The sequence below is a fragment of the Bactrocera neohumeralis genome, chromosome 5, assembly GCF_024586455.1.
Source record: "Bactrocera neohumeralis isolate Rockhampton chromosome 5, APGP_CSIRO_Bneo_wtdbg2-racon-allhic-juicebox.fasta_v2, whole genome shotgun sequence".
In the NCBI taxonomy this organism is placed as follows: Eukaryota; Metazoa; Arthropoda; class Insecta; order Diptera; family Tephritidae; genus Bactrocera; species Bactrocera neohumeralis.
The window spans coordinates 12,653,925-12,681,424 of NC_065922.1; the positions used below are offsets into that span (position 1 = coordinate 12,653,925).

At 35.6% G+C, this 27,500-nt stretch overlaps 1 protein-coding gene across 1 annotated transcript in view; it reads left to right on the forward strand.

The window, feature by feature from the left end:
* The first annotated feature begins 658 nt into the window (after nucleotides 1–658).
* Nucleotides 659–27,500, forward strand: part of LOC126760250 (chondroitin sulfate glucuronyltransferase) — a 42,702-nt gene continuing 15,860 nt past the window's right edge. Inside the window, exons 1-2 of the mRNA XM_050475735.1 lie at nucleotides 659–1,712; nucleotides 23,392–24,063. Coding sequence (XP_050331692.1) covers nucleotides 1,497–1,712; nucleotides 23,392–24,063 — 888 coding nt within the window. The 5' untranslated portion in view covers nucleotides 659–1,496. The remainder of the gene's footprint in view (nucleotides 1,713–23,391; nucleotides 24,064–27,500) is intronic.

Genomic DNA, 27,500 nt, shown 5'->3' on the forward strand with positions numbered 1-27,500 from the left:
ATTATATTAATTGTTTATCTAACAAATTTAACTTTCTATTTTTACGAGTAAATATGCATGTTTTGTCATTTGTATTGTACAGTTAAAAGGTATTTTGTTCGTAAATGAATCGAATGAAGATCGTTTTCCGATTTCCCAGCGCTAGCATTGCCGACCACCGACGGATGTCGCTCATCGTTGCATGCTTGAACATGCTTGAAGCACCTACCAAATAAAAAACAAGAAAAAACAACAACTTTGTTGTGTTATTCACCTCGCTGGTGAATAGATTTGTTAATTCTGTTGTGGAGTGCGGTTGTGTTTTCCGAGCGGCATGTCGCGATTTCTTTGGCATTAAATTTTTGATTATTATTTGCCGTGCGCTTTTGTTGTTGTTGCCTTGTTTGCTGTTAATTAATGCTGATTTTTAAATTAATTTAATCAGTTGCTCTAAGCTTGCCATTGAATGAAATAAAGCGTGCTGTGAAATATGAATGGAATATGTCGGCAAAACACCGGTAAAACGTGATTTATCGCGCACCATCGATCAGTGCAGAGTATTATGCTTGTGTTTGTGCCAAAAATTAGAAAAAAATTTAGCATTAAATTTTTGATTATTATTTGCCGTGCGCTTTTGTTGTTGTTGCCTTGTTTGCTGTTAATTAAATATGCCATTGAATGAAATAAAGCGTGCTGTGAAATATGAATGGAATATGTCGGCAAAACACCGGTAAAACGTGATTTATCGAGCACCACCGATCAGTGCAGAGTATTATGCTTGTGTTTGTGCCAAAAATTAGAAAAAAATTTAGAGATAAAGAAATTAACAAATAAATAAGAAGCAGCACATGTAAATAGTGACAAAAAAAAAGAAATAAATAAATTACGATTTTGCAAAATAAAAAGTGTGTAAAGAGTGGCGTGACAGAAAAAGAATCGGCAAAATATCTTCTGCTGGCGCATCCAATTGTCTGTTTAATGTGTATCGTGTTTTTGTCTGCTGATTTGTCGATCGGTTTGCGTCTGCCGGTTTGAATGCTTCTTCGCCTGTTGCGTGCGTGGTTCGCTATTTGCGCGTGTGTTTGTGTTACAGCGTGATAATTATATGCATGTGTGCGTACGTGTGCTGCAACGCGTGGAGCAAGTGGCAAGCTTCATTGCCAGATCAACATCTTGCGCTGGCGTTCACCACGCTGCAGATACAAAAGTGATAGCGCACACTTTGCTGGCAGCAACAGCAGTTCATCGCCAATAACAGCAGAAAAAAAATTCTACATTCATACATACCCACAGTGCAGCCTTTAATTGTTTCTCGTCAAGATGATGTTTACGCCCAACGTTTGACACCTAACATAGTTACAGTTAGCTAACTATATTGTGCTTTCAAATTGCTGCTGTTGCTCCTTTCCGGCAGCCCTCCTTATTGTCCATAGCATCACCATCAAATCAGCTGTTATACTGCAGCACACTGTCGTGCCAATTGGATTTAATTATTTTAAAATTTTACAAAATTGATCATGCGTAGATCAGCGCTTAGCCGAAATCACTACTTCGTATTCGGCATACTCGTGGGTTTGGCGTTGAGTTTCTATTTGCCGGAGGATGTTTGGGATCTGGTACAAAAAGAGGAATGCCCCCAAGAGGCCGCCGAGAATAGTCTGATAGAAAAATTCGGCGAAGAATTCGAGCCACATTTGAATTTAATTAGCAAACCCTTGGCGGCCAAAAAACCGGTAAGTGTAAGTGTTGAAGATTGGAATTAGAATTTACATAAATTATGTGTTCGTATGTGTAAGATATGTATATATTTAAGTTCAGAGCTTTTTTATGAATATGACACCGTCAAATTAACTACTCGTACTACTAGGAATCTGAGTCAGTTGCGCGAAGGCTTTCAAATTAAGAAAATTTGGTTAAAATTGAAGAATTCCAAGAACGGAATTAAAAGCTTAAATTTTTAACATTTAATTTCCAAAATTAAAAATTCCGGAATTAAAAATTGTTAAATGATTATGAGGCCCTATGTCCACCTAGGAACTACGGGGAAATATGTACATACATATGTATGTATGTGAAAAATGATTAAATAATTTTTAATTAAAAAATTGGAGTAACAAAAAAAAATTTCAATTCAACAATAGAATAAAAAGAGGTAAAGGAAAGATTGACATACCTACATACATACATATTTCTAACTGAAACACTATAATTAAAAGTAATTAAAAATAAATAATGCAAAGAATGCATTATGTTGAAATTAATTAAAATAAACTTGCCTTTTACAAAAATTACCAAAATGACTATAAGTATTTTAACACGAAGTAGGCAAGCCGGAAATTATTTCAAATTAAAAAAAACTTTATTTATGAATTGAAATTTTAAATCCGGTATTTTGATTTAATTTTTCATTTGAAATTTTTTAAACGATTTTTGCGTTTAAAAATTAATTTTTAATTTCTTTTTCGATGGATTAAAACTTTTTTAATTTTTTCGATCAGGTTTTCGGAATTAGCAATTATAATATTATTTTTAATTAATTTTTTTCGGAATTATAAAAAAAAAAATTAATATTTATTCAATTATCTTGTGAACGCGTTATTTAGAACCCTACTTTTGGGTCGATATTGCAATTACTTCAGCACTCAAACATATTTATTTCCAATTCAATTGAGTTTTATAAATATTTACACATAAAATATATAATTAAATGTTTTAATAACATTTCGTGGTGGATTTAGATAACTTCTTGTATTGTCTTACAACTCCTTACTCGCTTTTGTGCTTCTTTATTTCGACTTTACTTTTGTTTTAATGGATTTAATATTAATTGATAAACAAAAGCCACTTAAAATATTCATACATAGTTATTTATGCACATAAATACATATAATTTCTTAACTCACGCTATTAAATTTGCCGTTTGTGTACTTTTCTAATTGACTTGATTTTCTGTGCTTTAGTGCCATTCAGAAGTCTGCCTGCCTACACAAATGCGAATAGATATGTGCAGTACTTATGTACATGACATACATACTTATGTATGAATGTAGGCATGTATGAAGGCGAAATGCCACTTGTTCTTCGTCTATTTGTTTACTTTCTTAAAATCTTAAGACAAGCGACTTGGTTGCTCTGCGTTCTGCCCCATTGGTAGACGAAGTACGAGTAAAATATAATATTAATGCTGGTTGTTGTTTTTATTGCAATAATTATAATTTTTTTATAATCAGTAATTAAGAATATAAATATATGCCGTGTAAGCGTATAGCAGTTATTCAATTTGCTTAAGTGCCTATTTATGCAAATAACAATTATCCTCCTTGTTAATACCATTTCCGTTATAAATATGAGCATTGTGTGTGGTTTGTTGTTAAGAGCATTGCAAATAAGTAGAATGACGCCGCTATTTACAACTCTGTAATACACCTGCATATGTACATATGTATGTACATAAGTATGGGTGTGAAGTTCATTAGGCGAAAAGCACGTGTTTTGTTAACAATCCATTACTCGTACTCGGACTACTTGAGAAATACAATGCGGCACCAAAGTTCACAAATATCGACGCATTACTTTTCAGTTGAAACGTTTCACGCCGCGAATGTGTACATGTGTTTCACAAAAAAGTATAGACATAAAAATATCATTTAGAATTTTATTTTTATTATTTTAATTTTTTTATTCTCTTTTTATTTTAATTTTTTTTATATTTTTATTTTAATTTTTTTTTTAATTTTTTGTTCTATTCTCTTTTTATTTTAATTTTTTTTAGCTTTTTATTTTTTTTTATTTTTTTTTTTATTTGCTTTTTGACCTTGCGCTTATCTGCCTTATTATTGAACACGTCACACTCCGTCTTCCTTCATCGCTTCATTGCAATTACACATGTACATATGTACGTATGTATGTATGCCTGTGTGTATGTTTGTGCTACACTGTGCCAATTTCCTTTTCAATTCAATTCGCCTGTTGAACGCGTTAATATTTTTATTTTAGCTCTTCGCTAGCTTTTTTAGGTTTTTTTTTTTTTTTGGCGGAATAGGTGACTATGAACATGAACTATGAATGCGTATGTGTGTGTGGATATATAGCCAATATTGTGCGCGGTAAAGATAAATACCGCGTTGTTCGTTGTGTGGCCAAACGCCATGTAGTTATCTATATTGCAAAGGCGGGCCACCTTTAATTTGTTCTTCGGCTTCCACACAATTTTGCGTTAAAAACGATCACCACGATATATATACATATGTACATACATACATATTTATGTATATAGGCTAGTTAAAGCACTTTTCTTTTATACATTCATACATTCTACATTCCATACATACATACATACACATGTACATATTCGCACATGGTTACGTCAAAACGCCGCGCATTCATTCATCGCTGTTATCATTGACAGTTCTGCTGTAGATTAATATATGATCATACATACATATGTATGTTCATAGATTATATGGCATATTTTAAACATCGCTAAAACTAATACTTTGTGTTTTATTATTATTAAGTTAAATGCTATAATAAATAACTTTATATTGCTTTTTAGTTAGATTACTCGTATAAATCCATTCTTTTCATTTAATCAAAGCAAAAATAGTTTAGTAAGGTTTTCCCAAGCACACCACCCAATCAAGTGTCGTGATTATGGCAGATTATATAGATTATTGCTTCTTGGTAAGATTAAAGATTTGCCAGCAGACAATATTTTGTGCCAGCTATTTAAATACATACTCAAAATATACAGTGGTGATTGTTTAAACTCAAAATATAGATTGGTGATTGTTTAATTAGAAACGATGTGCCGGGATCGAAATATCCTCACTGTGTGTCCCTTCAATTGTATGAATACAACCAATAATGGATCCATTTCAATATATCATTTGAACAAATTTGACTCGGAATAAATCAAAAAATCTTAGATTAGGACCTTGTTTTATGTTCGTGTGAAGTTTGATCTCCATATGGCAATTACTGTCTGTTTGGCACCTGTTCGTTTAGAACGCGAAAAGTTTGTCTGATGTATTTTTACTATTTTGATTTCCAATGGAATCACGGCTATCGCTGAAAATGTTGCAGAAGTTTTTTGGGGAGCCTACGTTATTAGCAACACCAATATTTGAGTGTCACAAAGCATTCACCAGTGAAAGTTATGAAGCCATAGAAAACTTGCCTCAGGCGAGTCATCCATCCACCTCCGCTAATGGCAATAACTTCGAAAAAGTTAAAGAAACACTGTTTGAAAATTGTGTTGTTGGCATCCGAGAGGTAGCATAGGACGTTAACATTTCTTGTGGATCCACACATTTTGCTTAAAGGGTTACATGGGTTTATTCCTTTTTTCAACAATTTTTTTCTCATATAAAAAATTAAATATTTTATTAAAATTTCTGAAATTTTTGGAAAATAATTTTTTACACTCGACCATTGCGACGCCATTCCCGGTGACTTCTCGGAAAAAAGATAACTTCTTACGGGATTATCTAAAGTGAAAAAATACGTTTTTTAGTTAAAACCTTAACTTTGAACTTGGACGATTCGGATTTAATTAGATTTTTGGCAGACAGTTTTACAAAAAAATTTAAATTTCAGAGAAAATTTAGCGGCATTGTATCTCAAAGACCAGTGTAAAATTTCATGAAAATCGGTTGATTAGTTGTCGAGAAATCTTGCAAATTGGCTTCAAAACACAGTTTCGAGAAAAACGCATTTAAAGACGGGGCAGTTAGCCTAGCTAGCCTCGAACCCACAAGTTCTCAAGACTGTATCCGAGAAACTATTACTCGAATCAACTTGAAGATTTAGGACAATATTCTGGGGGTGTAGTAGAATAAAGAAATAAGACATTAAAAAAAATCGATTTTTTGAAACCCATAAACCCATGTAACCCCTTAATGCTTCGGATGTGAAGCGTTTCAAAGCTGAACTCGTATCGCAAACTCTGAATTTTTGCAAACACGTCGCCGAGTAGAGCATCATTACTGGTGACGAGACGTGGATTTTTTAATATGACGTCAAGATTGTCCAATAATCTAGCGATTGAGACTCCAAAACTAAGCCGAAGCCGAAAAAAACCGAATGTGCCTTCAGCGAACCATCCGATTCGAGGCTTAATTTAATGTAACCGTGTTCTTTCGAGAATATACCGATAATTTACAATTCAAGCATGATATGAGCCTAAACACACTAAGATTAGAGAAATGTTGCATATGATGTTTTGAACTGGCCTCCACAAAGTCCTGATTTCAAGTCAATTGAAAACACAGGCCCAATTATCAATCCCGACATAGAGGAAAAGTTCCGTAAAAGAATTAGGACTCGTTTCAACAAGGCTGGATATTTGCGTTATCATTCCATAATAAGACTGAAAGTGTATCGAGAAGACTGGCATATATTATGAGAAATATTGGTTATACACCAAAATATCATCGTTTCTAATTATGAGATCAAGCTGTTTTCGGTTTTCTATTATATTATGTTCAGTTAGTTTTCTACAATATTTCACTAGTTTTACGGATTTTTATATTATAACTACTTAACCTAATACAACTATGTATATCTAAGATCTATTATTAATTTTGGTGAATGAAATTTTAGACATAGCAGAAATATAATTAGCTAACTCGTTTCTAATTATAAGACCACCATTGTATATAATTTTTAGTTCCCTTGTGCCAATAATAACTCTAAGGTTACTATCAATACCTCGACTTATGCCTAAAATGACATTAAATACATTGAAGAGAGCTCAGATTTACTTAGCGGAACTATGGTATTTATTAGTAAAAATGTATCTGGCTCCACTTGACCTATTTTTGTAAAATTGTCTAAATTATAAATAACATTAGCAGTCAAACTAAGTATATTAAGCATATGAATGTGTGTATGTCTGTGCCACCCAGTTGAATTACTGTGAGATTTCCCTCATTGCTGCTCATCTTATACGATCACAGACAGTTGTAGATGTAGCTAAATTCCAGCTTAAATATTTCTTCATCTAAACGCACTCACGCCGAGTAAATCGCTCAGATTTCATTATGTTAAGTGTTGTACGTCTGATTGCTTCATTTACCATAACTATAGCAACTAAGCTACGTGTGTATGTATATACACAGTCTACAAATCGGTATGCCAGCTACTGGCAAGTAACAACCCTAGTCACCGATCTCCTTCCTTGTCGCTTTTTGAGTCAAAGTCCATCATAATTTATACGCAGTAATTTGGTGTATAACTGGCGTACTAACGACTAGATATAAATAGTGTGACAAAGTTATTTCTGTAAATACATTCGACGCCATTCACATAACTCTATCGCGAAAACACTTCACTATTTACTATTATATATATGTACATATGTATGTGCGTACTTGACTTAGTGAGGAGTAACATCAAAAATACATAACAACAATGTAGCCGGTAGGGCCATAAGTCATTTATGTCATTACCTCTAACAAAAGGGAAAATGTGGAGTAGCAATTCAAGTTTTGCAATTATGTAAAATAATAATAAAAATGTTTATGTATGTATGTATTTTATTTAATTGGAAAATCTATATTCAGATATAAAATATGTGAAGTTTTTATCATAGTGTTTACTAACTTTTCAATTATTTAAACTGGTTATAAAGGGTGATCCAAGTAGGTATTTTTTTCAACAAGACAGATCTTATCGTCAACATAATCGGCCTACTAAGCGTACTATTCGCAACACCATCAACCATCTTGAGACCCAGCATTCATTGTTGAATAATTTTCAACCGAATAGACAAGCTGAGAATGTACACGAAGGACGTGGAGAGACGAAGCCCGAATCAGCTGATATGACATATCTTATGAGAGCGCAATGTAAATGATCAGCCAACACCGCTTCTACCGCCCGCTTTACCGTAGAATACCGTAGAAACGTGTCAGCTGATTGCTCTCTCACAACGCAGGGTTGCCAATCTCGATATACTATAGTAATTATAAAAATTGTCTTCAATATGTTTGAAATTTTCTTAAACTAACTCAAAATACAAGCAATTATTTATAAATATATAAATATTTTTAATAGTTCAGTTTTTATATTTTATATTATGAAAAATTGTAATTAAAAACTTAGATGTGTACAAAACTATATATGCGTATTGAGCAATGGTAACATTGTTGAAATGAAAACTAAAAAAAGATGTCTGATGTCTGCGGGCTCAACTTTTGACACAATCGAAGAAGGGAGGAGCGGAATTGGCTGTTTCTGCTATAAGTCGGACTGACGTATGGATTTTTTTACGTCGGGATCTTAAATTGAAACCGTACAAAATACAGCATGTGCAAGAACTGAAGCCGCTCGACCTTCCCAAGCGACATCGTTCCGGTATATAGGCTCTTGAAAAGTTCCAAGAAAGTCCGACTTTTTCGAGCCAAATTTTGTTCTTGATGAGGCTTATTTCTGGCTCAATGGGTACGAAAACAAACAAAATTGCCGGCCATCCAGAAAAAACCACGGTTTGGTGTGATTTGTGGGTCGGTGATCTTTGGTCCATATTTCTTTAAAAATTATTATGCCGGTGCCATGATAACACGCTTATTGATGCTTATAATTTAAGCTCGTGATCTCGGCAACATTTGGTTTCAACAAAACGGCGCCATTTTCTACACATCCTATCAGTCAATGGATTTATTGAGAGAACACTTCGGTGAGCGGATAGTTTCACGTTTAGAGCCAATCGATGGACCACCAAGTTCGTGTGATATCACACCGTTTGCCTTTTTCGTGTGGGGATATATAAAGTCTAAAGTCTATGCAGACAACCCCGCTTCGATTCAGGACTTGGAGTAAAACATTACGCATGTCATGCGCCAGTTACCAGTCGAAATGTTCAAACGAGTCATAAAAAATATCATTATTTTTGCATTTAATTGAAGATTTATATCCAATTTAGATGAAATGGGCACCGTTTTAAAGTTAATTTCATAATGTCACTTTCATAAAAACTCTTTCCCTCTTCGCAAAAACTGGGACAATTGATTTTAACAAGCTTTTCTTTCATTCACAATAGACAGAAACAGTTAGTTATCATTTTGTGCTCGATCCTGTGCTTAAGGTAGATTCATATAAAACTTCTCAACCGAGCTCCTGGTGAGTCACTACCGATATGTGTGGCCTACTATTGTGTGAATTGAGCACCATTTCTCTTCTATTGACCAAAGCTTCACACTTCTGGGCGATTGCCTTCTTCAGACAGTCCAATTTTTGATACGACAAACACATGAGAGGAGCAGCTTATAATAAATGATACCCTGCCAATGCAACCAAACACTTGGAAAAACCTCGCATGGCATGGGCAATGACATCATATGATTAGTCGACCTTATGAGTGTTCGAGAGAAAAATTTTGCGGAAGATTTATGGACCTTTGCACCTTGGCAACGGCCATACTGCAGTCGTCGGAACGATGAGCTGTACAAGATACGGATATATGGCGACATTGAAATAATTCAGCGAATCAAGAGACAGCGGCTGCGCTGGCTAGGTCATGTCGTCCGGATTGAAGAATATACTTGCAGAAGGACTTGGTGCGCTGTTGAAAACTCGGCTATAATCGTGTAAACGGTGTCTACGCCAGTAAAGAAGAAAAACTATCGTCTTCAGAAGTAGATCGATTTTTCTGCAATTCATCTCCCGTTTTTTTTTGCATAAACTCGTTTGAAACCCATACATGGCTCTTCTACTTGTAAGTATACTGCCTTAGTTATGTACATGGTTCCAAATGGATTTTTATGCAATTTTTAATTCCAAAGCAGCCGAATAAGTGATTAGAGGTCGGTCAGACTCTAGATATTTTCAACAATTGGCCTTTCAGAACGTGTCGTATGTAATCTTATTTTTGATGTAACCAAATTGCACTTATACTTGTATAATATATTTTTGTTTTTCCAAAGCAGCCGAAGCTTTTAACAGTGATTACTATTGGAATAATAGAATTGATGGGATCAGCACTGCCGGTTACCGATGGTTAGGCTACTTCAAATTCGATTTGCAATTTTGAAGTTCATCAATGAAATTTTACACAATCATAAACGTTTTTGGGGATTTCAGAATGTTGCTATGGCCTCATATGATCCATTCTCGATGAAATTCTTTCCAATATTTTTGGACTCATTAGCTTTTCTTTTTGTGCCTTTGATAACTTGCAAAACACTTAAGCACTTGGATATTTCATAACTTCTCCGATCAGAACTGAAATTTTGAAATTGAAGTTTTTCAAAATAAAACATCATTTTCTGGACCTTCTGTAAAACTTATGGACTTTAACATACATACATATGTAGGAATTTTGTATCGATAACTAAACTTTTTTTTACATACATATATGCGAGTCTTTGAAAAATTACGTCAAGCGCTCAAATGCTCGATTTGCTTCATCAGTTACTAACCACAAACAGTAACAAATCCGATTCAGATTTATTTTAGCAGCAAGATGAGTGTTTGTTGTGCTTTATTGTTTGTTATTATTTCGTGTTTTTGCACACACACACGCATACAAAACTACGCAATTGCATCCATGAATGCCAGAATATTGAGCTTTGTGCACTTCACATAAATGTTTATATGTGTGTGTCGTGCAAAAGCACACCGATCGCAAGTACAAACCGTCGATCGTGTCGCCTCCGGCACTGTGCACTTGCATTCAAACACATACTCATTCACACACAAATCCGTTGGGGATCCGTTGAAGAAGGAAATTGAAATACAGTCGCAAATTGTACGGAATCGGCAGCGTTGACTGGCTTTATGAATGGGTATTCGAATTTTTCAATTACAAACAATTCACGTAGATTACAACTGATTGCTTTGCAGGCTGCACGGATTTCTGTGCCATTGTTTACTTATTTGTTGTTGTTTCGCTGTGTGTGTGTTTTTTTTTTATTTAAGTGGCCGCGATGTGCGAACGAGGCAATTGCTATGCAGCGGTTAATTGATATTTGCATAAGATTTGTAGACTGCAGATCACTTCTGGCGCGTGTTCTAAATGCAACAATAAAATGTTGCTAAGCGTCGTGTTGCATGCCGCATAAATATATGGTTATTTTAGTTGCAAATTCACGCGTTTATGCGGCAGTCATCAAAGTGTGGCCGTAAAAATAGAAAAAATTCACTATGAACTATATTTTTAAGTAAAGAAAAATGAATGACTTGATACCGTGGTGTTTATGTATTTTATATGTGTGTATGTATGTACATAGTACATATGTGGAATTCACCTTAACCTTGTCCATTGTTTATATGTACACATAGAGGTGTGATAACTAAATTTATGGAATTTGCTCTTTACCCACATTCATACTGCATGGAACTAGTAAGTACACACGTACATAAATACATACATACATATATCGCATTTGTAGAAATTCCTAAATAAAGCGGTTTTCTTTTTAACTGCAGCTGTCTTAGTACTACTTTGTCGATAAGTCGTGCGTTTACTATTTCGTACATTTACACATATGGTCAAAATAATAAGTACATTCCTTTAGGCTGCAGTCATGACTGAATTTTGAATGTTTGGTGAAGTACACGAATACTACTATGGGTTGATTTTATTAAATTCGATATGGTAGTACTTTTTATATTGAAAAGAAAATGCTGAATCCACTCTTTGTAGTGGGCGTGGCAATTGATTGTTGATGTTCGTTTTCTAAGTGGTCAAAATAATAAGTACACTGTTAATTATTTTCATATTTTCATCAAATCGAGTGATTTATTTTAATGATTTGCTCTTTAGGTTGTATAGCTCCATGTTTAAGACTCATTAAAAACTAAAAAAATGTATATATGGATAGAAAAAAGCATTGCAGGGCGGAGGAAAAGGACATCGTCTTAATCCTTATAAAAGACGGCCAGAGTCTTAGGAATACCGCGCAGAATGCCTTAAGGATGAAAAAGAATGTTGAAACTCGCGGTTGATCAAAAAAGACTTAGGACAACCGTATCGTCACTCTTGGTAAAAAGGACCCATTGGTATCTTTAAGGATAATATCAGCCGACATTGGTAGCATAATATCTTCCCGAATGACCCGACGAATACTATATCGAGCTAATTTACCTACCCGGATAGCCAGAAGAATACCATTATTGCAAAAAAAAAATTACAGATAAGATTACAATTCGCGAAAAATCATGCAAATTGGTCCGGCCCAAGTGGTTAGAAAAAGTGGGCGCAATATCTTGTGGAACGACGAAACAAGAAATTAATTTGTTCGGAAATGATGCCTGAGGGAATGTTCGTCGTCCGAGAGGCAAAGAATTGCATTCACAGTCTACAAAAAAGACCGTTAAACACGGTGATGGCAACATAATGGTCTGGGGCTGCTTTTCGTGGTATGGTGTAGGACCAATACATCGTATTTCGGGCACCATGAATAGGTTTCAATATAAAGATGTCTTGGAAAACACGATGCTGCCATATACTGAGGAAAGTATGCCACTAATATGGAAATTTCAGCAGGATAATGATCCTAATCATACTTCGACGTTGGTAAAAGATTGGTTCCAGGACAATGGTGTGAGTTCTCTTATATGACTATGTCAATCTCCCGACTTGAATCCAATTGAAAACCTTTTGGGGGAGCTAAAGCAACAGATTGGGAAGCAATCGTTCCAAAATAAGGATCAAATCAGAGAATTTTGTTGAAAAAACCTGGTATGAGATTACAATTGATACGTACCGCAAACTTATCTCCAGTATGCCAAAACGAATCTCAAAAGGAACTGAAAATAATGGCAGATATACTAGATACTGATGAAAGAAGTAAATAAAAGTCAAATAAAAGACAGAAAACTCAAACTAATACATTTTTTCATTCACATATACCCGATGTACTTATTATTTTGTCCAGCCATTTTTTTAGTCTTTTTTTTATTTGCTAGAAATTTAAGTTTATATTTCAACTATTATTACAAATATCTTTATTTTTATTATTTTAGTCATATATGAAATGAAATATGATATTATTTATATAAGAAAATTTATTAGTCATTGAATGCTACACGGACGTATGTACTTATTATTTTGACCATATGTGTATCTATGAAGCACTTTTTATCAGAAAACAGTAGTGTGTGATGCCGGCTTATTATACCGAGCTATCATAGAACTGTAATTAAAGTTATCGTTTGAAAAATACTCACTCCTAACTAATTAAACACACACAGTGCTAACTTATATACATATTTGATATCAGTCAAAATTTTATATAAGTTGATTCATCTTTTCAGGGTAACGATATTACTAATACAAAATGTTTTCTTTGAGAAAATGGGTTATTTCGCTGTCTCATAAAACTATATTAACATGGACAAAGCGACCACAGTCAATATTTCAAGTAGGCTGAAAAATTCAGATGAGAGGAAGGCACTAGGTTGATTCCAAATGTTTTGTGTTTAGATCTCCAAAAGACACGTCCATAAATTTCAAGTTTTTAGAAAATTTGTTTTGACATAGAAATAGTTAGAACTTTCGTGAGTAATCAAAACACTTTACATATCCCCACAGAAGAATGTCTAACGGTGTAATATCGCACCATCTTGGTGACCGGCTCAAAACGTGAAGTTATCTGCTCACCGAAGTGTTCTCTCAATAAATCCATTGATTGATGCGATATGTGAAAAGTGGCGCCACCTTGTTGATACTAAATGACGCCGAGATCACGAGCTTCAATTTCAGGCATCAAATAGTCGGTTTCATGGCAGGATAACAGTCGCCTTGGATGATTACGTTCTCACTGGCATCATTTTTGCAGAAATATGGACCGATGATTCCACCGACCCACAAACCACACCTAATTGTTGTTTTTTTTCTGAATGAAATGGCTGCTCTTGGATCTCTTCAAGTTGCTTTTCTTCCCAAATGCTGCATTTTGTTTGTTTACATACCCATTGAGCCAGAAATAAGCCTCATCATGAACAAAATTTGGCTCGAAAATGTCGGATCTTTTTGCAACTTTTCAAGAGCACATAGAGCGATATCGCTGGGGAAGGTCGAGCGGCTTCAGTTCTTTCACACGCTGCATTTTGTAAGCTTTCAATTTAAGATCTCGACGTAAAATGCGCCAAGTTGTTCCATACGTCAGTCCAAGTTGAGGCGTCGGCGAGAACAAATCGATTATCCATGGTCTTCGTGTACACTCTCATCTACGACTGCTATATTTTCTTCATTGCGTGTTGAATGTGTTCTATTCGGTCGAATATTATCCAATAATGAATGCTGGGTCTCAAGATGGGTGATGGTGTTGCGAATAGTAGGCTCAGTAGGCCGATTATATTGACCGTAAGTTGGGCGCAGCACGCGAAACACATTCTTTACATAAAGTGAATTTCCGTATTAAAGTTGAACGATTTGTAAAGGTTGTTCAGGCGTAAGTCTTCCCATGATGCCAAACAATGCTGAACAAAAATAACATGATAGATTGACACGCCTCACGCGTAATCTCTCAAAACAAGGCTATTGAAAAAAGTAGCTCTACTTGGATCACCCGTTACAAAAGTTCTTTTCAATGGCAGAAAACAAGATTAGTTTTTCCCCTCAACAATTGTTATGCAAATTTATTATTCATTAAATGAATAATTTTCTTAATAAAAAGTTCTTTTACACATGTGTTTCCATATATTTTATAAATAAAATCGAAATGCAAAGTACTTTTATTATATGTATTCTTAGAACTAAAATGTGCAATTTAAAGAGAATTCCCCTCGCAATCTATTCATTGTCTATTTTCTAGTATGGTACACACATGCAATACATATATATTTGTCTACAAATATAGGTATACTCATGCCAGCAGATACGTAATAGCGCACTTCAGCCTCTACCCGATCAGCGTAATTGTCTGCCCCCGTTGCATTAGATTTGTTATCATTGTTCTCAAAATCAATATTGTTTCTTCGATAGTTCTAAATAATCGTTAAGGCTTTCGTGTGTGTTCGTAATCATCTGATTCACAATGCAGCGACTTAAGAAGCTCTTTCAGCAATTATAGCGGCATTTGGTTTTATATTCAATAACTGTATGTTTAAACACTTGAGTGCACTCATACCTCTGTGGACATACGTCAATATTCTCATTTTCTTATACTTAATGGATTAGTATTAAAGTACTTGAAGCCAAAGACACACCTTTTGCTGAGTTAGATTCCGAGTGTGATACCTATTCGTAGCCTTGTAGCCGCGTGTTTGTGTATTTATGGCGTCAGACATGCCGGCAAGAGCCTACGAAGACACTCGTATTTACTCATTGGATATATACCTATGTGCACATGTCATTGAGGTGAAGTGTTTCAGCTGGAATTTTGGCGTCAGACGATTCAATTTCACTTGAGTGGGCACTCTTAAACATTGTTTTCGAAGAAATTTGTTAAAAACTTCAAATTTTTGGGAATATACCTTTATAACCATATGTTCTTATGTATTTAAGGTTAAGTGGTAAACTACGTCGTATTAATTCGATGAATGGACAAAATTGAAATAAGGCATACCTTAGGAAACATTAATCTGATTAGATGTTCTTTTTTTTAATTAAATTACTGAAGATTCCGGATTTAAATGTGGGGTAGGTTTCGAGATTGGTTAGGCGATAGAAATCTGCATGTCACTATCACTTTACTATTTATTCACGTTCTATCTATAATGGTGACCGATCTTCCTAGTTTTCGCGGATAAATATGGAGATTCCAGTGGATTATTTTGATTTTTTTACTTTGAGTTATCATCATTGTCTGAAACGCAGTAATTGTAATAGATTATCTTGGTTTCGTTTTGTTCTTTCTTAGAAGCTGAAATAAAGACGTCAGATTGTTAGAAAATAATTTTGGAAGCCCACTATATTTTGTCTCCAAATTTGATGGCCGCATAGTTATCGTATTTTGTCATATTGGAAAGGGTTTTAATAGTTCTCTACTTAACCTGCCTCTTACGTTATGATTATGTTAGGCGGTGATCCCTCAATTCTGGTTCTGGAAAGCGATAATTACAAAGTATATGTGTGTCTAGGTCATGAGAGCTAGAATTTTCCCGAAGTTATCGTGTTTTTCCAAAAAAACCAAAGTTGCTTGAAGGATCAATCAAGGCACTAAAAATAGATGGTAGGAAGACGGTCTTATAAGGGGTCCAGTTGGGCTGGTAAATGTAATTTCTTCTTCTTTATAAGCGTAGACACCGCTTACGCTGTTATAGCTGAGTTTACATACATATACTAGCGCGCCAGTCGTTTTTCTTTTTTGCTGTTTGGCGCCAATTAGAGATTTCAAGAGGAGCCAGATCCTTCGCCACCTGATCTTTCCAACTTCCTCTTCCTATGCTTCCCCCGGCGGGTACTGCGTCGAATACTTTCAGAGCTGGAGTGTTTTCATCCATTCGGACGACATGACCTAGCCAGCGGAGCCGCTGTCTCTTAATTCGCTGTACTATGCCAATGTCGTCGTATATCTCGTACAGCTCAATGTTCCACCGACTGCGGTATTCACCGTTGTCAACGCACAAGGAACCATAAATTTTCGTCATCGTCCATGCCTCTGCACCATATACTTAGCAGGACGGAAGTCCGAAGTAGCACCTGTTGGCAAGACTTATTCTGCGGTGGATTTCGTTGTTGTTGGTGATAATTCTGCTTCCAGGATGGAAGAAATCATCTACGACTTTGAAGTTATGACTGTCAACAGTAACGTGGGAACCAAGTCGCGAGTGCGACTACAGTTTGTTTGACGACAAGAGATATTTCCTCTTGCCCTCGTTCACTGCCAGATCCTTTTGCTTCGCTCCTTATTCTTCTTCTTTTTTTTTTAATTGGCGTAGATACCGCTTACGCGATTATAGCCGAGTAAACAACAGCGCGCCAGTCGTTTATTCTTTTCGCTACGTGGCGCCAATTGGATATTCCAAGCGAAGCCAGGTCCTTCTCCACTTGGTCCTTCCAACGGAGTGGAGGTCTTCCTCTTCCTCTGCTTCCCCCGGCGGGTACTGCGTCAAATACTTTCAGAGCTGGAGTGTTTTCGTCCATCCGGACAACATGACCTAGCCAGCGTAGCCGCTGTCTTTTAATTCGCTGAACTATATCGATGTCGTCGTATATCTCGTACAGCTCATCGTTCCATCGAATGCGGTATTCGCCGTGGCTAACGCGCAAAGGACCATAAATCTTTCGCAGAACTTTTCTCTCGAAAACTCGCAACGTCGACTCATCAGTTGTTGACATCGTCCAAGACTCTGCACCATATAGCAGGACGGGAATTATGAGTGATTTATAGAGTTTGGTTTTTGTTTGTCGAGAGAGGACTTTGCTTCTCAATTGCCTACTCAGTCCGAAGTAACACCTGTTGGCAAGAGTTATTCTGCGTGGGATTTCTAGGCTGACATTGTTGGTGGTGTTTACGCTGGTTCCAAGATAGACGAAATTATCTACAACTTCAAATTTATGACTGTCAACAGTGACGTTAGAGCCAAGTCGCGAGTGCGACGACTGTTTGCTTGATGACAGGAGATATTTCGTCTTGCCCTCGTTCACTGCCAGACCCATTTCTTTTGCTTCCTTGTCCAGCCTGGAGAAAGCAGAACTAACGGCGCGGGTGTTGAGACCGATGATATCAATATCATCGGCATACGCCAGCAGCTATACACTCTTATAGAAGATGGTACCTTCTCTATTTAGCTCTGCGGCTCGAACTATTTTCTCCAAAAGCAGGTTGAAAAAGTCGCACGATAGGGAATCGCCTTGTCTGAAACCTCGTTTGGTATCGAATGGCTCGGAGAGGTCCTTCCCGATCCTGACGGAGCTTTTCGTGTTACTCGTTTTCGCTCCTTATCCAGTCTGGAAAAAGCAGAACTCACGGTGCGCTTGTTGTGGCCAATGTTATTAATATCATTGGCTTATCGGCTGTCATAGATGCGCTGCAATCGCTTCTAGAAGACATTTTTGGTCACATCGTCGTTCTCTTCTGTACGGTGCGTGGGCGCAAATCAGCAATATGTTGAAGAACTTCGCAGCGCACAACCCTGTGGAGGATGTTTTTTGGCTACCCAAAGTATACTTGGTGTAAGATCGGAAGTTGTGAGCTGCGTGTGCCATATGTAAAGAATCGTTTCTGGCTAATCCCAAATGAGCGGCAATCAGAGAAATAAATATAAACACAACTCTAGATTAATAAGCCAGCCAGATAAACCAGAAATAATTTAAAAATGCCTTCTACAAATTTTCACCATATTATAATCATATAATAACATAAAATTAGCTATTTATTGCACACCATGAGTATATTTCTTACTTTAATCATCTTTTTTATAACATTAACTATACATTTTATATAAACTGATCAATTAGCACTTGAAAATTAGCTCAATTTAATTCATTTTTTTTCATAGTTTTATTTTATCCTTTTACTTTTTCTTTCTTAGTGTTGCCAGATGTTACTTTGTGTTACTAATTTGTATGCGCACCAGTTTATTTATGAGAGAAATATTTCAAATGTTTATTTTTCAATTGGTTTCAGTTTTGAAAATTTTTGCACTACTATACATGCACACATATATATATTTGTGGAAATATACTTACTATATAGTACATAAAAATGTTCAACAGTTGTGTACGCATGCGGCGTTTATATGTTTCGAACTCATGATTTTCAATATAAATAAATAAATAATACATAATAAATGGCTAGTATTTGTTGTTCTCCGCAGTAGTATTTTGTATTGTGTATGTATATAAGATGTATGTATATACTATAAATATGTTTATTTGCTTTTAATCAAATGAGTTCACCTCATTTTTTCGCCTTAGATTTATTAGCTTACGCAAATTAGTTTATTTATGCAGTCATTAAGTGGAAAAAGTACAATTGCTGCTAAAAATTACTAATACTCTGCGGCGCTGCTCTTAACCCAAAGGCTTACACGCGCTTGTGTATTTGTGTACTTATCACATTTCATGCGTCGGCCTTGAGTTATGATTTGGCAATGTGAGTTTTGCAATTAAAAAACATCTCTATTCTTCGATAATGCTGCGATTAATTATGTAGATAATGTTGCATATATATACATACACACACACACACACATATTTACAGACGTCTGTAAATTTTCAGCTAAGTTTTGTTTATCCTTGAAGAAGATTTTGCCCAGAAGCACAAATTCGCCGAACATACATACATACATACATAGTTGGTCAATTTGCAAATTTTTTATCTTATCTTTATTTATAAATAATAGATATTTCGCATGTTGCTCAGCGAAATTCCACGAAACCCACATTACGAGACTTTGCTCATGTATATTTGCTTTGGACCTACTTTTCGTAGCGCGTGTACGAAAGAATCACTTGCGCTCAGGTGAGAAAATGGAGCAATTGCTGAAAGATGTATGTATGTACTTACTATGTGCATATCATATATTAATGTACATATGTATGTATATTCTGTTTCAATTTGTGAATTTAGAATACAATCACTTGTATTACAGAAAATTTATGCGAGTTCAATTTTTCAAAATTTTTTCAGTTATATATTTTTTTAAAATAAAATTTGCATATTATACTAACTGGACGCCTTTCTATAATAATTATTATTTTTTATTTTAACAATATTTTGCTTTTGTTGTTTACCGCTTTAAAATTGATGGATCATGACAGTCTTGACATTTGCATACTAACTAGTAAGGCTACTGAGTATACTTGAGAATTGAGCTCTGACTTATTTTTGCGCCAATAAAAGTATACATTGTAACAAAAAAGTACCCGGAAATTGTAAATAAAACGAAAAATATTTAATTATTCATCAATATTTATTTTGTCGTATTCAAAGTAGTTCCCACCGGATGTACTACACTTATGCCAACGATTTTTCCAGTCCTCGAAACACTTTTCATAAGCACTTTTTGAGATGACCTTCAGCGCCTTCAGCGAATTTTGTTTTATCTCTTTGATCGATCGGTTTGTGGAACAAGAAAAAATCACACGGAGCCAAATCTGGTGTATACGGTGGTGGATCGATGGTATTCATTTGGTTTTGGTTCGATGGTGCATTATAATCGTGTAAGATCCATGAAGTGTTATTCCTCAATTCCGATCGTTTTCGCAGGATATTCTCACAACAACGTCCCAATACGGCCAAATAGAACTCCTTTTTGACCGTCCGGAACAAATTCGTGATACACCAAGTGACGAATAACGAAAAGAATAATGAGTCTTTGGCTTTGGCGTAGTTTTTTTGGTTTGGGCTCGATTGTTTTCCCCACCATTCCGATGTTTGTTCACTTATTTGCATGTCAAACTCATAAACTCATGTCTCATCGGCAGGTATAATACTCTCCATGATCAAGCATGTCCAAAGCGACGCGATTCATACCCAAAATTATTCGGACGGACTCGGATGTCGAGCTCTCTTGCCATCTCTTTAACACTTGACTAACGATTTTCAAGCACCATATCCTTCCCTTTTCATCAGTTGGAGGTCGTCTAGACGGAGGCATGTTTTCAACGATCTCTCGACAGTATTTGAAGGCTTTGAACCAGTCGTAAGCTTGTGTTTTTGATAGAACTGAATCACCGTAAGCCTTTTCCAACATTCGCAAAGATTCCGCAGACGAAATTTGGTTAGAAATATAAAATTTGAAACAAATTCTTTGTTCGATATTTTTATCCATTGTGAAAATCGCAACGCACTACTGCGCACTTAAGTAGCTGCTGTAAAGAAACTGGTTGGCAGATCACACCCATTTTAAGGACAGTTCTACCAAGTTTGCAGAATACATTTTTTGAAATAACATTTACCCGGGAATTTAATTACAATTTCCGAATGCTTTTTTGTCACAATGTCGATGATAGCGGGCGCTGTGATATAAACAAAAAACAAAAAAAAATAATTAAATAAAATCTTTCTTAATTTGCTGTAATTTTTATAGCTCCTTATTCTAAAAAAAGATAAAATTATCCATCACTTTGAAATATGTAAAAAAGTAATTGAAATAGGAAAAAAATAAAATTTATAAATGGAGAATTAAAACTGGTTTCATAGTATTCTAACCAATTAAAATAAATTTTTTGTTCATATTTTTTACAAAGTTATTTTTTGTTTCACAAAGAAGTCTACAGTCTCGGCGTTTACTTAAATATAAGAACAAGTCGCTGGGGTTCACGGTTTATACTGGGGCAATTCAAAGCCCAGTTCATGCATTTTACTAAATCTTCACAACATGCAGTCCAAATTACTTAGAGGAAATATGCTTGTTTATCCAACTAGGTCACTGGATCCAAAATGTATTTTACAATAAGGATATAGTGGTGTTCGATTTGCCGCTACTCTGCTGGCTATGTTGTGAAGTTATTCAGTGACTTCAATACAAGAGGGTATGTTCATTACTTGTCTCTATTTAAAATATGATTTACGCCAGTTAGTTGGTCGATTCGCTACTCCCTAAGCCTTTGCGGTTGGAGACAGCTTATCGATTTAAATAGTAAAATACTAAATATATAAACTTCTTTAACAAATTTATTTTTTCTAACTTTAGTAGAGAACAAAGTAGTTTTTATGGCCTATATTAATTTATTTATTTTGAAATGAAAAACAGCTTGCTTAGTAGGTGATGTCAGGACTTGTTTGTTAATGTAAAGATCCATCAAATATTTCACGTTCTAAGGTGATTAAAATCAGTTTAATTGTAATGCAAAGTCATATTCTACAATTAAAGAACGGGATTTTAACACTCAAAGGTGCTTTCGAAATTGTCACTTCCAAGTGTCATAAGTAGCATTACTAGTCTATAAAGTTTGGCTTGCAAAAGGCAACAAAAATCAAGCGGCACCAACTTGATACCAGTGAAAAATTTATTAGTAATGACAAAAAAATGTGTGGTTTTTGTGTATCCTTTTCATATTCTTGAAAAATATAGCAGTTCCAATTGAGATAAAAAGTTCCTAGTGCCTACTGTCTCAAGTAAGCGAACGTCACCTAGTCGTTCTACAAGTCAGTCCGAGTTGCTGCGAATGCTGCCGAATTGACTCTCCACGACTTCGGGTTCACTACGGCTGCTGGATGTGGTCTATTCGGTCGAATGTTAACCATTAATGAATGATGGGTCTCAAGATGGGTGATGGTGTTGCGAATAGTACGCTCAGTAGGCCGATTATGTTGACCATTAGTTGAGCGAAGCGCACGAAAAAGATTCTTTTCAGAACGTGAATTTTCGTAATAAAGTTGAACGATTTGTAAGCGTTGTTCTCTCTCTCCAAGTCTCTCCATGATGAAGTGCCAAACAATACTGAATAAAAATAACATTACAGCTTGACACGACTCACGCGTGATCTATCTAAAATGGCTGTTGAAAAACTACTTGGATTACCTTTTATTTGAAAATTAATACAATGCCATTTTTTTACACTTTTTTGAGTTTCATTTCACTTTGAATAGTGCTTCCCAAATATGTAAACTCAGCGTTGTTATCTTCGTTCTCAAGTTCACTGGCTTCAGTAGCCTCCCGCAAAGTAAAATCTTTTTATAGTATCCAAACCAGTCCCTAAGGTGTCACTGGAGTTAAAGAAAATACACCGACCAGAGGTATAACATTATTTATAGATAAATAGTGAGATTATGTACATATATTGATTGTCACTTCTGCATGAGTAAATCTTACTAAATTGTTCATCTTGGTTTGGATATTAATTGCATCGGTATTTTGTAGGCATTCCAGTTCAATCATTCTCTATCAAAATTTTTAAAGGTTCAAAGGTAGGGACATTTTTATAGAGACATATTTAAGAAGGGTTTCATAGATATTTCATCACGAAAAAAATTGTGGTCCTTGCTTTGTTGGTGCGTGATCGGTCTGCCTGTTATTAGCGTGATTTTTCCCAATCGTCCAAAAAACCTTTAAAATGATCTTGATACCATACATAGCATACCAAACTAACACAAAAATTTCGATGTGCTTAAATACTCTGAGTAACACGTGGCGGCGGGAATAAATATAAACCAATTAAAAAATTATCTACCTTCAACACTTCTTATAAAAAGCTGCAAATCTACTTATATTATACGTTTGTTTTGTGACATTGCCGGTTATCCCCACAAAAGGCATAAAAATCATTGTATATCTCATTATCATCTGCTTGAAACAAGATCCGTGCAAGTCGGATTATACAGAGATGAGAAGGGCAAGCACTACAGAATTCGTACCAGAATTATTAAGTATGGATTTTTTGATGCTTTGGCACTTTTTATATTCTCCGCTTGAGCGCAATAAATTATAGCGCACTTTTGGTTTTTTCTTACTTTCCAAAGAAGGTACATTATTCTTATATAATTTGATATAGGTATATTCATATATGTCCATTATGTTTACACTTCATTACACATATGCTTTATTAAATAATTATTAATCCACTTACAGGCCACGAATGTCATTCGTCCGCGCTATTACTCCTCCGAGCTGGGTATACGCGAGAAGATCTTCATTGGCGTGATGACGTCACAGGACAACATCAATACTCTAGCGACAGCGATAAATCGCACCACAGCGCACTTGGTGAATAAAATTAAGTTTTTCATTAACGCCGACAATGTGAAAACGAACTATAAACTCAAGAATATTGTCGGCTTCACAGACACACGCGAGAGTCTGCGACCATTCCATGTGATAAAATACATTGCGGATAATTACCTCGATGACTACGATTACTTTCTGATTATGCCAGATACGGTGTACGTGGATGCACGTAAACTGAAAGCGCTGCTCTATCACATCAGCATCACTTTCGATCTATATATGGGTGCCAGACTGGAGCAGAATATCGTGGATGGTGGTGACAGTGCGGCGGCGGCTGCGGCTGCGGCGTCCAGACGTATCTCGAATTCCAATGGTGTTGATGATCTCGGCAGTCAAAGTGATCGTAATTACTGTGATTTAAATGCCGGCATTTTGCTCAGCAGCAGCGTCATACGCAAGATGCGCAACAATCTGGATTGGTGTGTGCGTAATGGCGTCAGCAATGTGCATAGCGTCAATATCGGTCGTTGTGTAAAGTATTCAAGTAATTTGTCCGGATGTCAGACAAGCTTTCAGGTGAGCGCATACTTGACTTCAATAGATCTACTAAATAGTAGTAGTTAAGTGAATTTGTAAATATAGTTCACATATATTATACATGCCTGTTTACCTTTTCCGTAATAATCGTATGTATAACATTATGGCAACTAGCTCGTGATTGAAAATATTGAAAATATTTAAGCAAAATCGGTAGAATTACGAGTATACGAAATGTGCGAAATACTTCGCTAAAAATATTAATGTTGATCTTCTGCGCATTGCAATCGAAAATCGGCGATGACATAAACTTCAAAACGTAATTCAAGCATGCAAACGTCGTACTAAGCAGTAACCTTCATAGAACTCAGTGAAGCCAAATTTAGTTGACTACAAGGAATAATTGAATGTTAACACGAGTTAATGATGATTGCAGCAAATACATAAGTACTGAAGACAGGCGTCAGTTAGACAGCCGGAGAATTATAAGTATTTAACTATAAATGCAGACTGCGTTGAAGCGCAGAGCCTTATGCTATATAATGGGTAGTCAAAAAAGGCGCGAGATAATATATATAGCAAATATAAATAGAAATAAACGTCATAAGTATACATGTACATATTACTTTAATTTCCTTGTCAAAATAATCGATACGCAATTTATTTCAAAGATAATAAGTTGCAATGTCATCTTGTTTCATTTTATATTATTAAGATAACAACTCAACTCAATCAACATAATATCAACAAAAATCCTCACATCACTTAGTGGCGCTAGAAGTTGTCGAACTACATATTTGATGTCGTAGAGATAGCAGAAAAGTAAATAATTTTCTATTTTTTTGATTTTAAACGCTAATTAGGCCGATATTGTAAATACAGTAGCGTACACTTACTTTTAAGGCTCGCACGTTGAAGTGAAGGTATAATATTGACCCTTAACAAAATTCCCACAACACTTGGCGACTTAGCGTCAAGAAAGTCGGGAAATGTACCTTGCTTTTTATAAAGGGTGATAACTTAAATAAAAGAAAAAATCAGAAACTTCAAATTTAATGGAGAATGTTTATTATCATTCGAAAAAACATTCTTTGGCATTTATTTTTGAAGATTATCTCTTTCAAATGTTGACCGCGGCTGCGTCTCAGATGGTCCATTCGTTGAGTCCGATTTTTGGTGACTGATTCGAGCATTTTGACTGGTAACTGGCAAATGACGTGCGTGATGTTTTGCTACAAAGCATGAGTTGAAGCGGGATTGTTCGCATAGACTTAAGACTTTCATGACGGTGTGCTATCACACAATCTTGGTGCCCCATCGTCCGGGCCAAAACGTAAAATTATCTGCTCGCTGAAGTGTTCTTTCAATAAATCCAGTTATTGATGCGATATGTAAGAAGTGGCGCCGGTGTGTACCATGGTGGTACGTTAAATACGCCAAGTCGTTCCATACGTCAGGCCGATTTGCTGCGAACCGCGCCGAATCGACTCTGCGCGGTCTTCGTGTACACTCAGCTACGGCTACGGCTGCTATATTTTCTTCACTGCTTGCTGTTCGTAGTCTACTCGGTCGAATATAATTCAATAATGAATGCTGGGTCTGAAGATGGGTAATGTTGTTGCGAATAGTACGCTCAGTAGGACGATTATGTTGACCATAAGTTAAGCGAAGCCCGCGAAACACATTCGATCAAAGAAAGGCTATTGAAAAAAAGTACCTCTGCTTGCATCATATACTTTTGCATGCGTTTGAACCAATTTGCGAAGCCCTTTTAGCACTCTGATTGCGGTATCTCCAAAACATGCTTCTGAGCGTATCAACCGCCTCTCAAAAATGCAGTTGTTTCAGTCGATGTGTGAGAGTGAAGAGTGATCCGTCTTCGGCGGTTGGTTTTCCTGATTTTTTAAAGACAACTGGCAAACAGATGATTGCGTTTCTTTCAGAGGTTGTTGTTCTGCGTGGTTCTAGTGGTATGGTTGTGATATATCCCGTTGCACCAAAAGGACAACCATTTGCTTCGAAGTGCTTCATACGCGAACAACTTTTGTTGAATTCGGCTTATCTTGAAACACCTATGCAGTCGACAGATCTTTATTTTCGGGCGTAAATCCACGTTTTATCATCTCTCATGATTTTATAAACGTGTTTCGAAGTGTGGCTATTGTATTTTTTAATATTTCTCCTGACCAATTGTATGGGATCCAACGTAAAAAAATTGTTTACGTCAAATGTCCGTGCAATATTTAATGTATGCTAGGCCCACTAATGCCTATAGTTTAATAGATATATAACATACTACTGTGATCAAATTGAAAGGTAAATTTTTAATTTATACTTCTCGTGTTTTTCGAATCGTTTTTCTCTGTAAGTTGGTACGGTTAGTGACATCTATGCTGAATTTCACGTCAAAATATTCATTAGCGTCGTTTTGTAAGGCTCTAAAAGTGAGTTCTTCGATTTTTACTGTTTCTGAATTTACTGCATTGGTTATTCGCGATCATTTTGCCACATTTTCAACTAATATCGTGCTGCAACCACCGCATTCGCCTGATTTACCTTCGTGTAACTTCTGGCTATTCAGCAAATTCACATGGCCACTCCCAGGACACTGTTTTGATTCAATTGAGGATATAAAAACTGATTTGAAGAATGCTCTGATGGCTATCACGACGAAGGATTTTTCCAAGTGCTATGATGACTGGAAAATTCGTTGGCATACTTGAAAGTGTATTGCAGCGGGAGGAGATTACTTAGAAGGAGATGAAATGGACAAAATTCACCTTTCGATTTTATCACAGTAGTATATATTTTAAAGGGTCACCGACGTTTTCTTCTAAGTGTTACAAACTTAAAATATTCTTCCTTTGGTTCCACGTAATGTCGTTTTTATTGATAGTATACAAAATCACAAAAAAAAAATATATAGACTGAACTTAATAATAAATAATACTGTCTGTCATATTAAAAATAGCAAAGAGTTGGTCTGATAAGAGTGGTGTGACGTTTGAACTGTAATATCGTCACGCGGTGGCCTTGAAGCATTGATTAAGAAATATCACTTTGGCGAACACTTTTAACGTTCTATAGTGTTTGCAATACTGTCATAACGGAACTGTGAAGTAGCCATAAAAAATGTAATTCATATTTTTAGTACGACGGAAGTATAAAATTGCAGGTATTTATAGATTTTCATATATAATTTAATATACATATGTACCTATAAATCCAGTCATTGTGTATAGATGAAGTGAAAACAAGAAAAACACAACTCTCATAATTGTAGAATTTTTTAATTTTTTTTTTTAAGTTTACCATATTGCCATCAGATTTCGTCGATTTCTGCTGCCAACTTCCTTACCAGCAGATTTTCGGTTTTATTTATCCCCTCATTTGGGCAATGACCTGTTAACCATATTACCACTAAAATTTTTTCATTCAGAATGTTTGAATATTTTTAAGCAAATATTTTTCTGTTA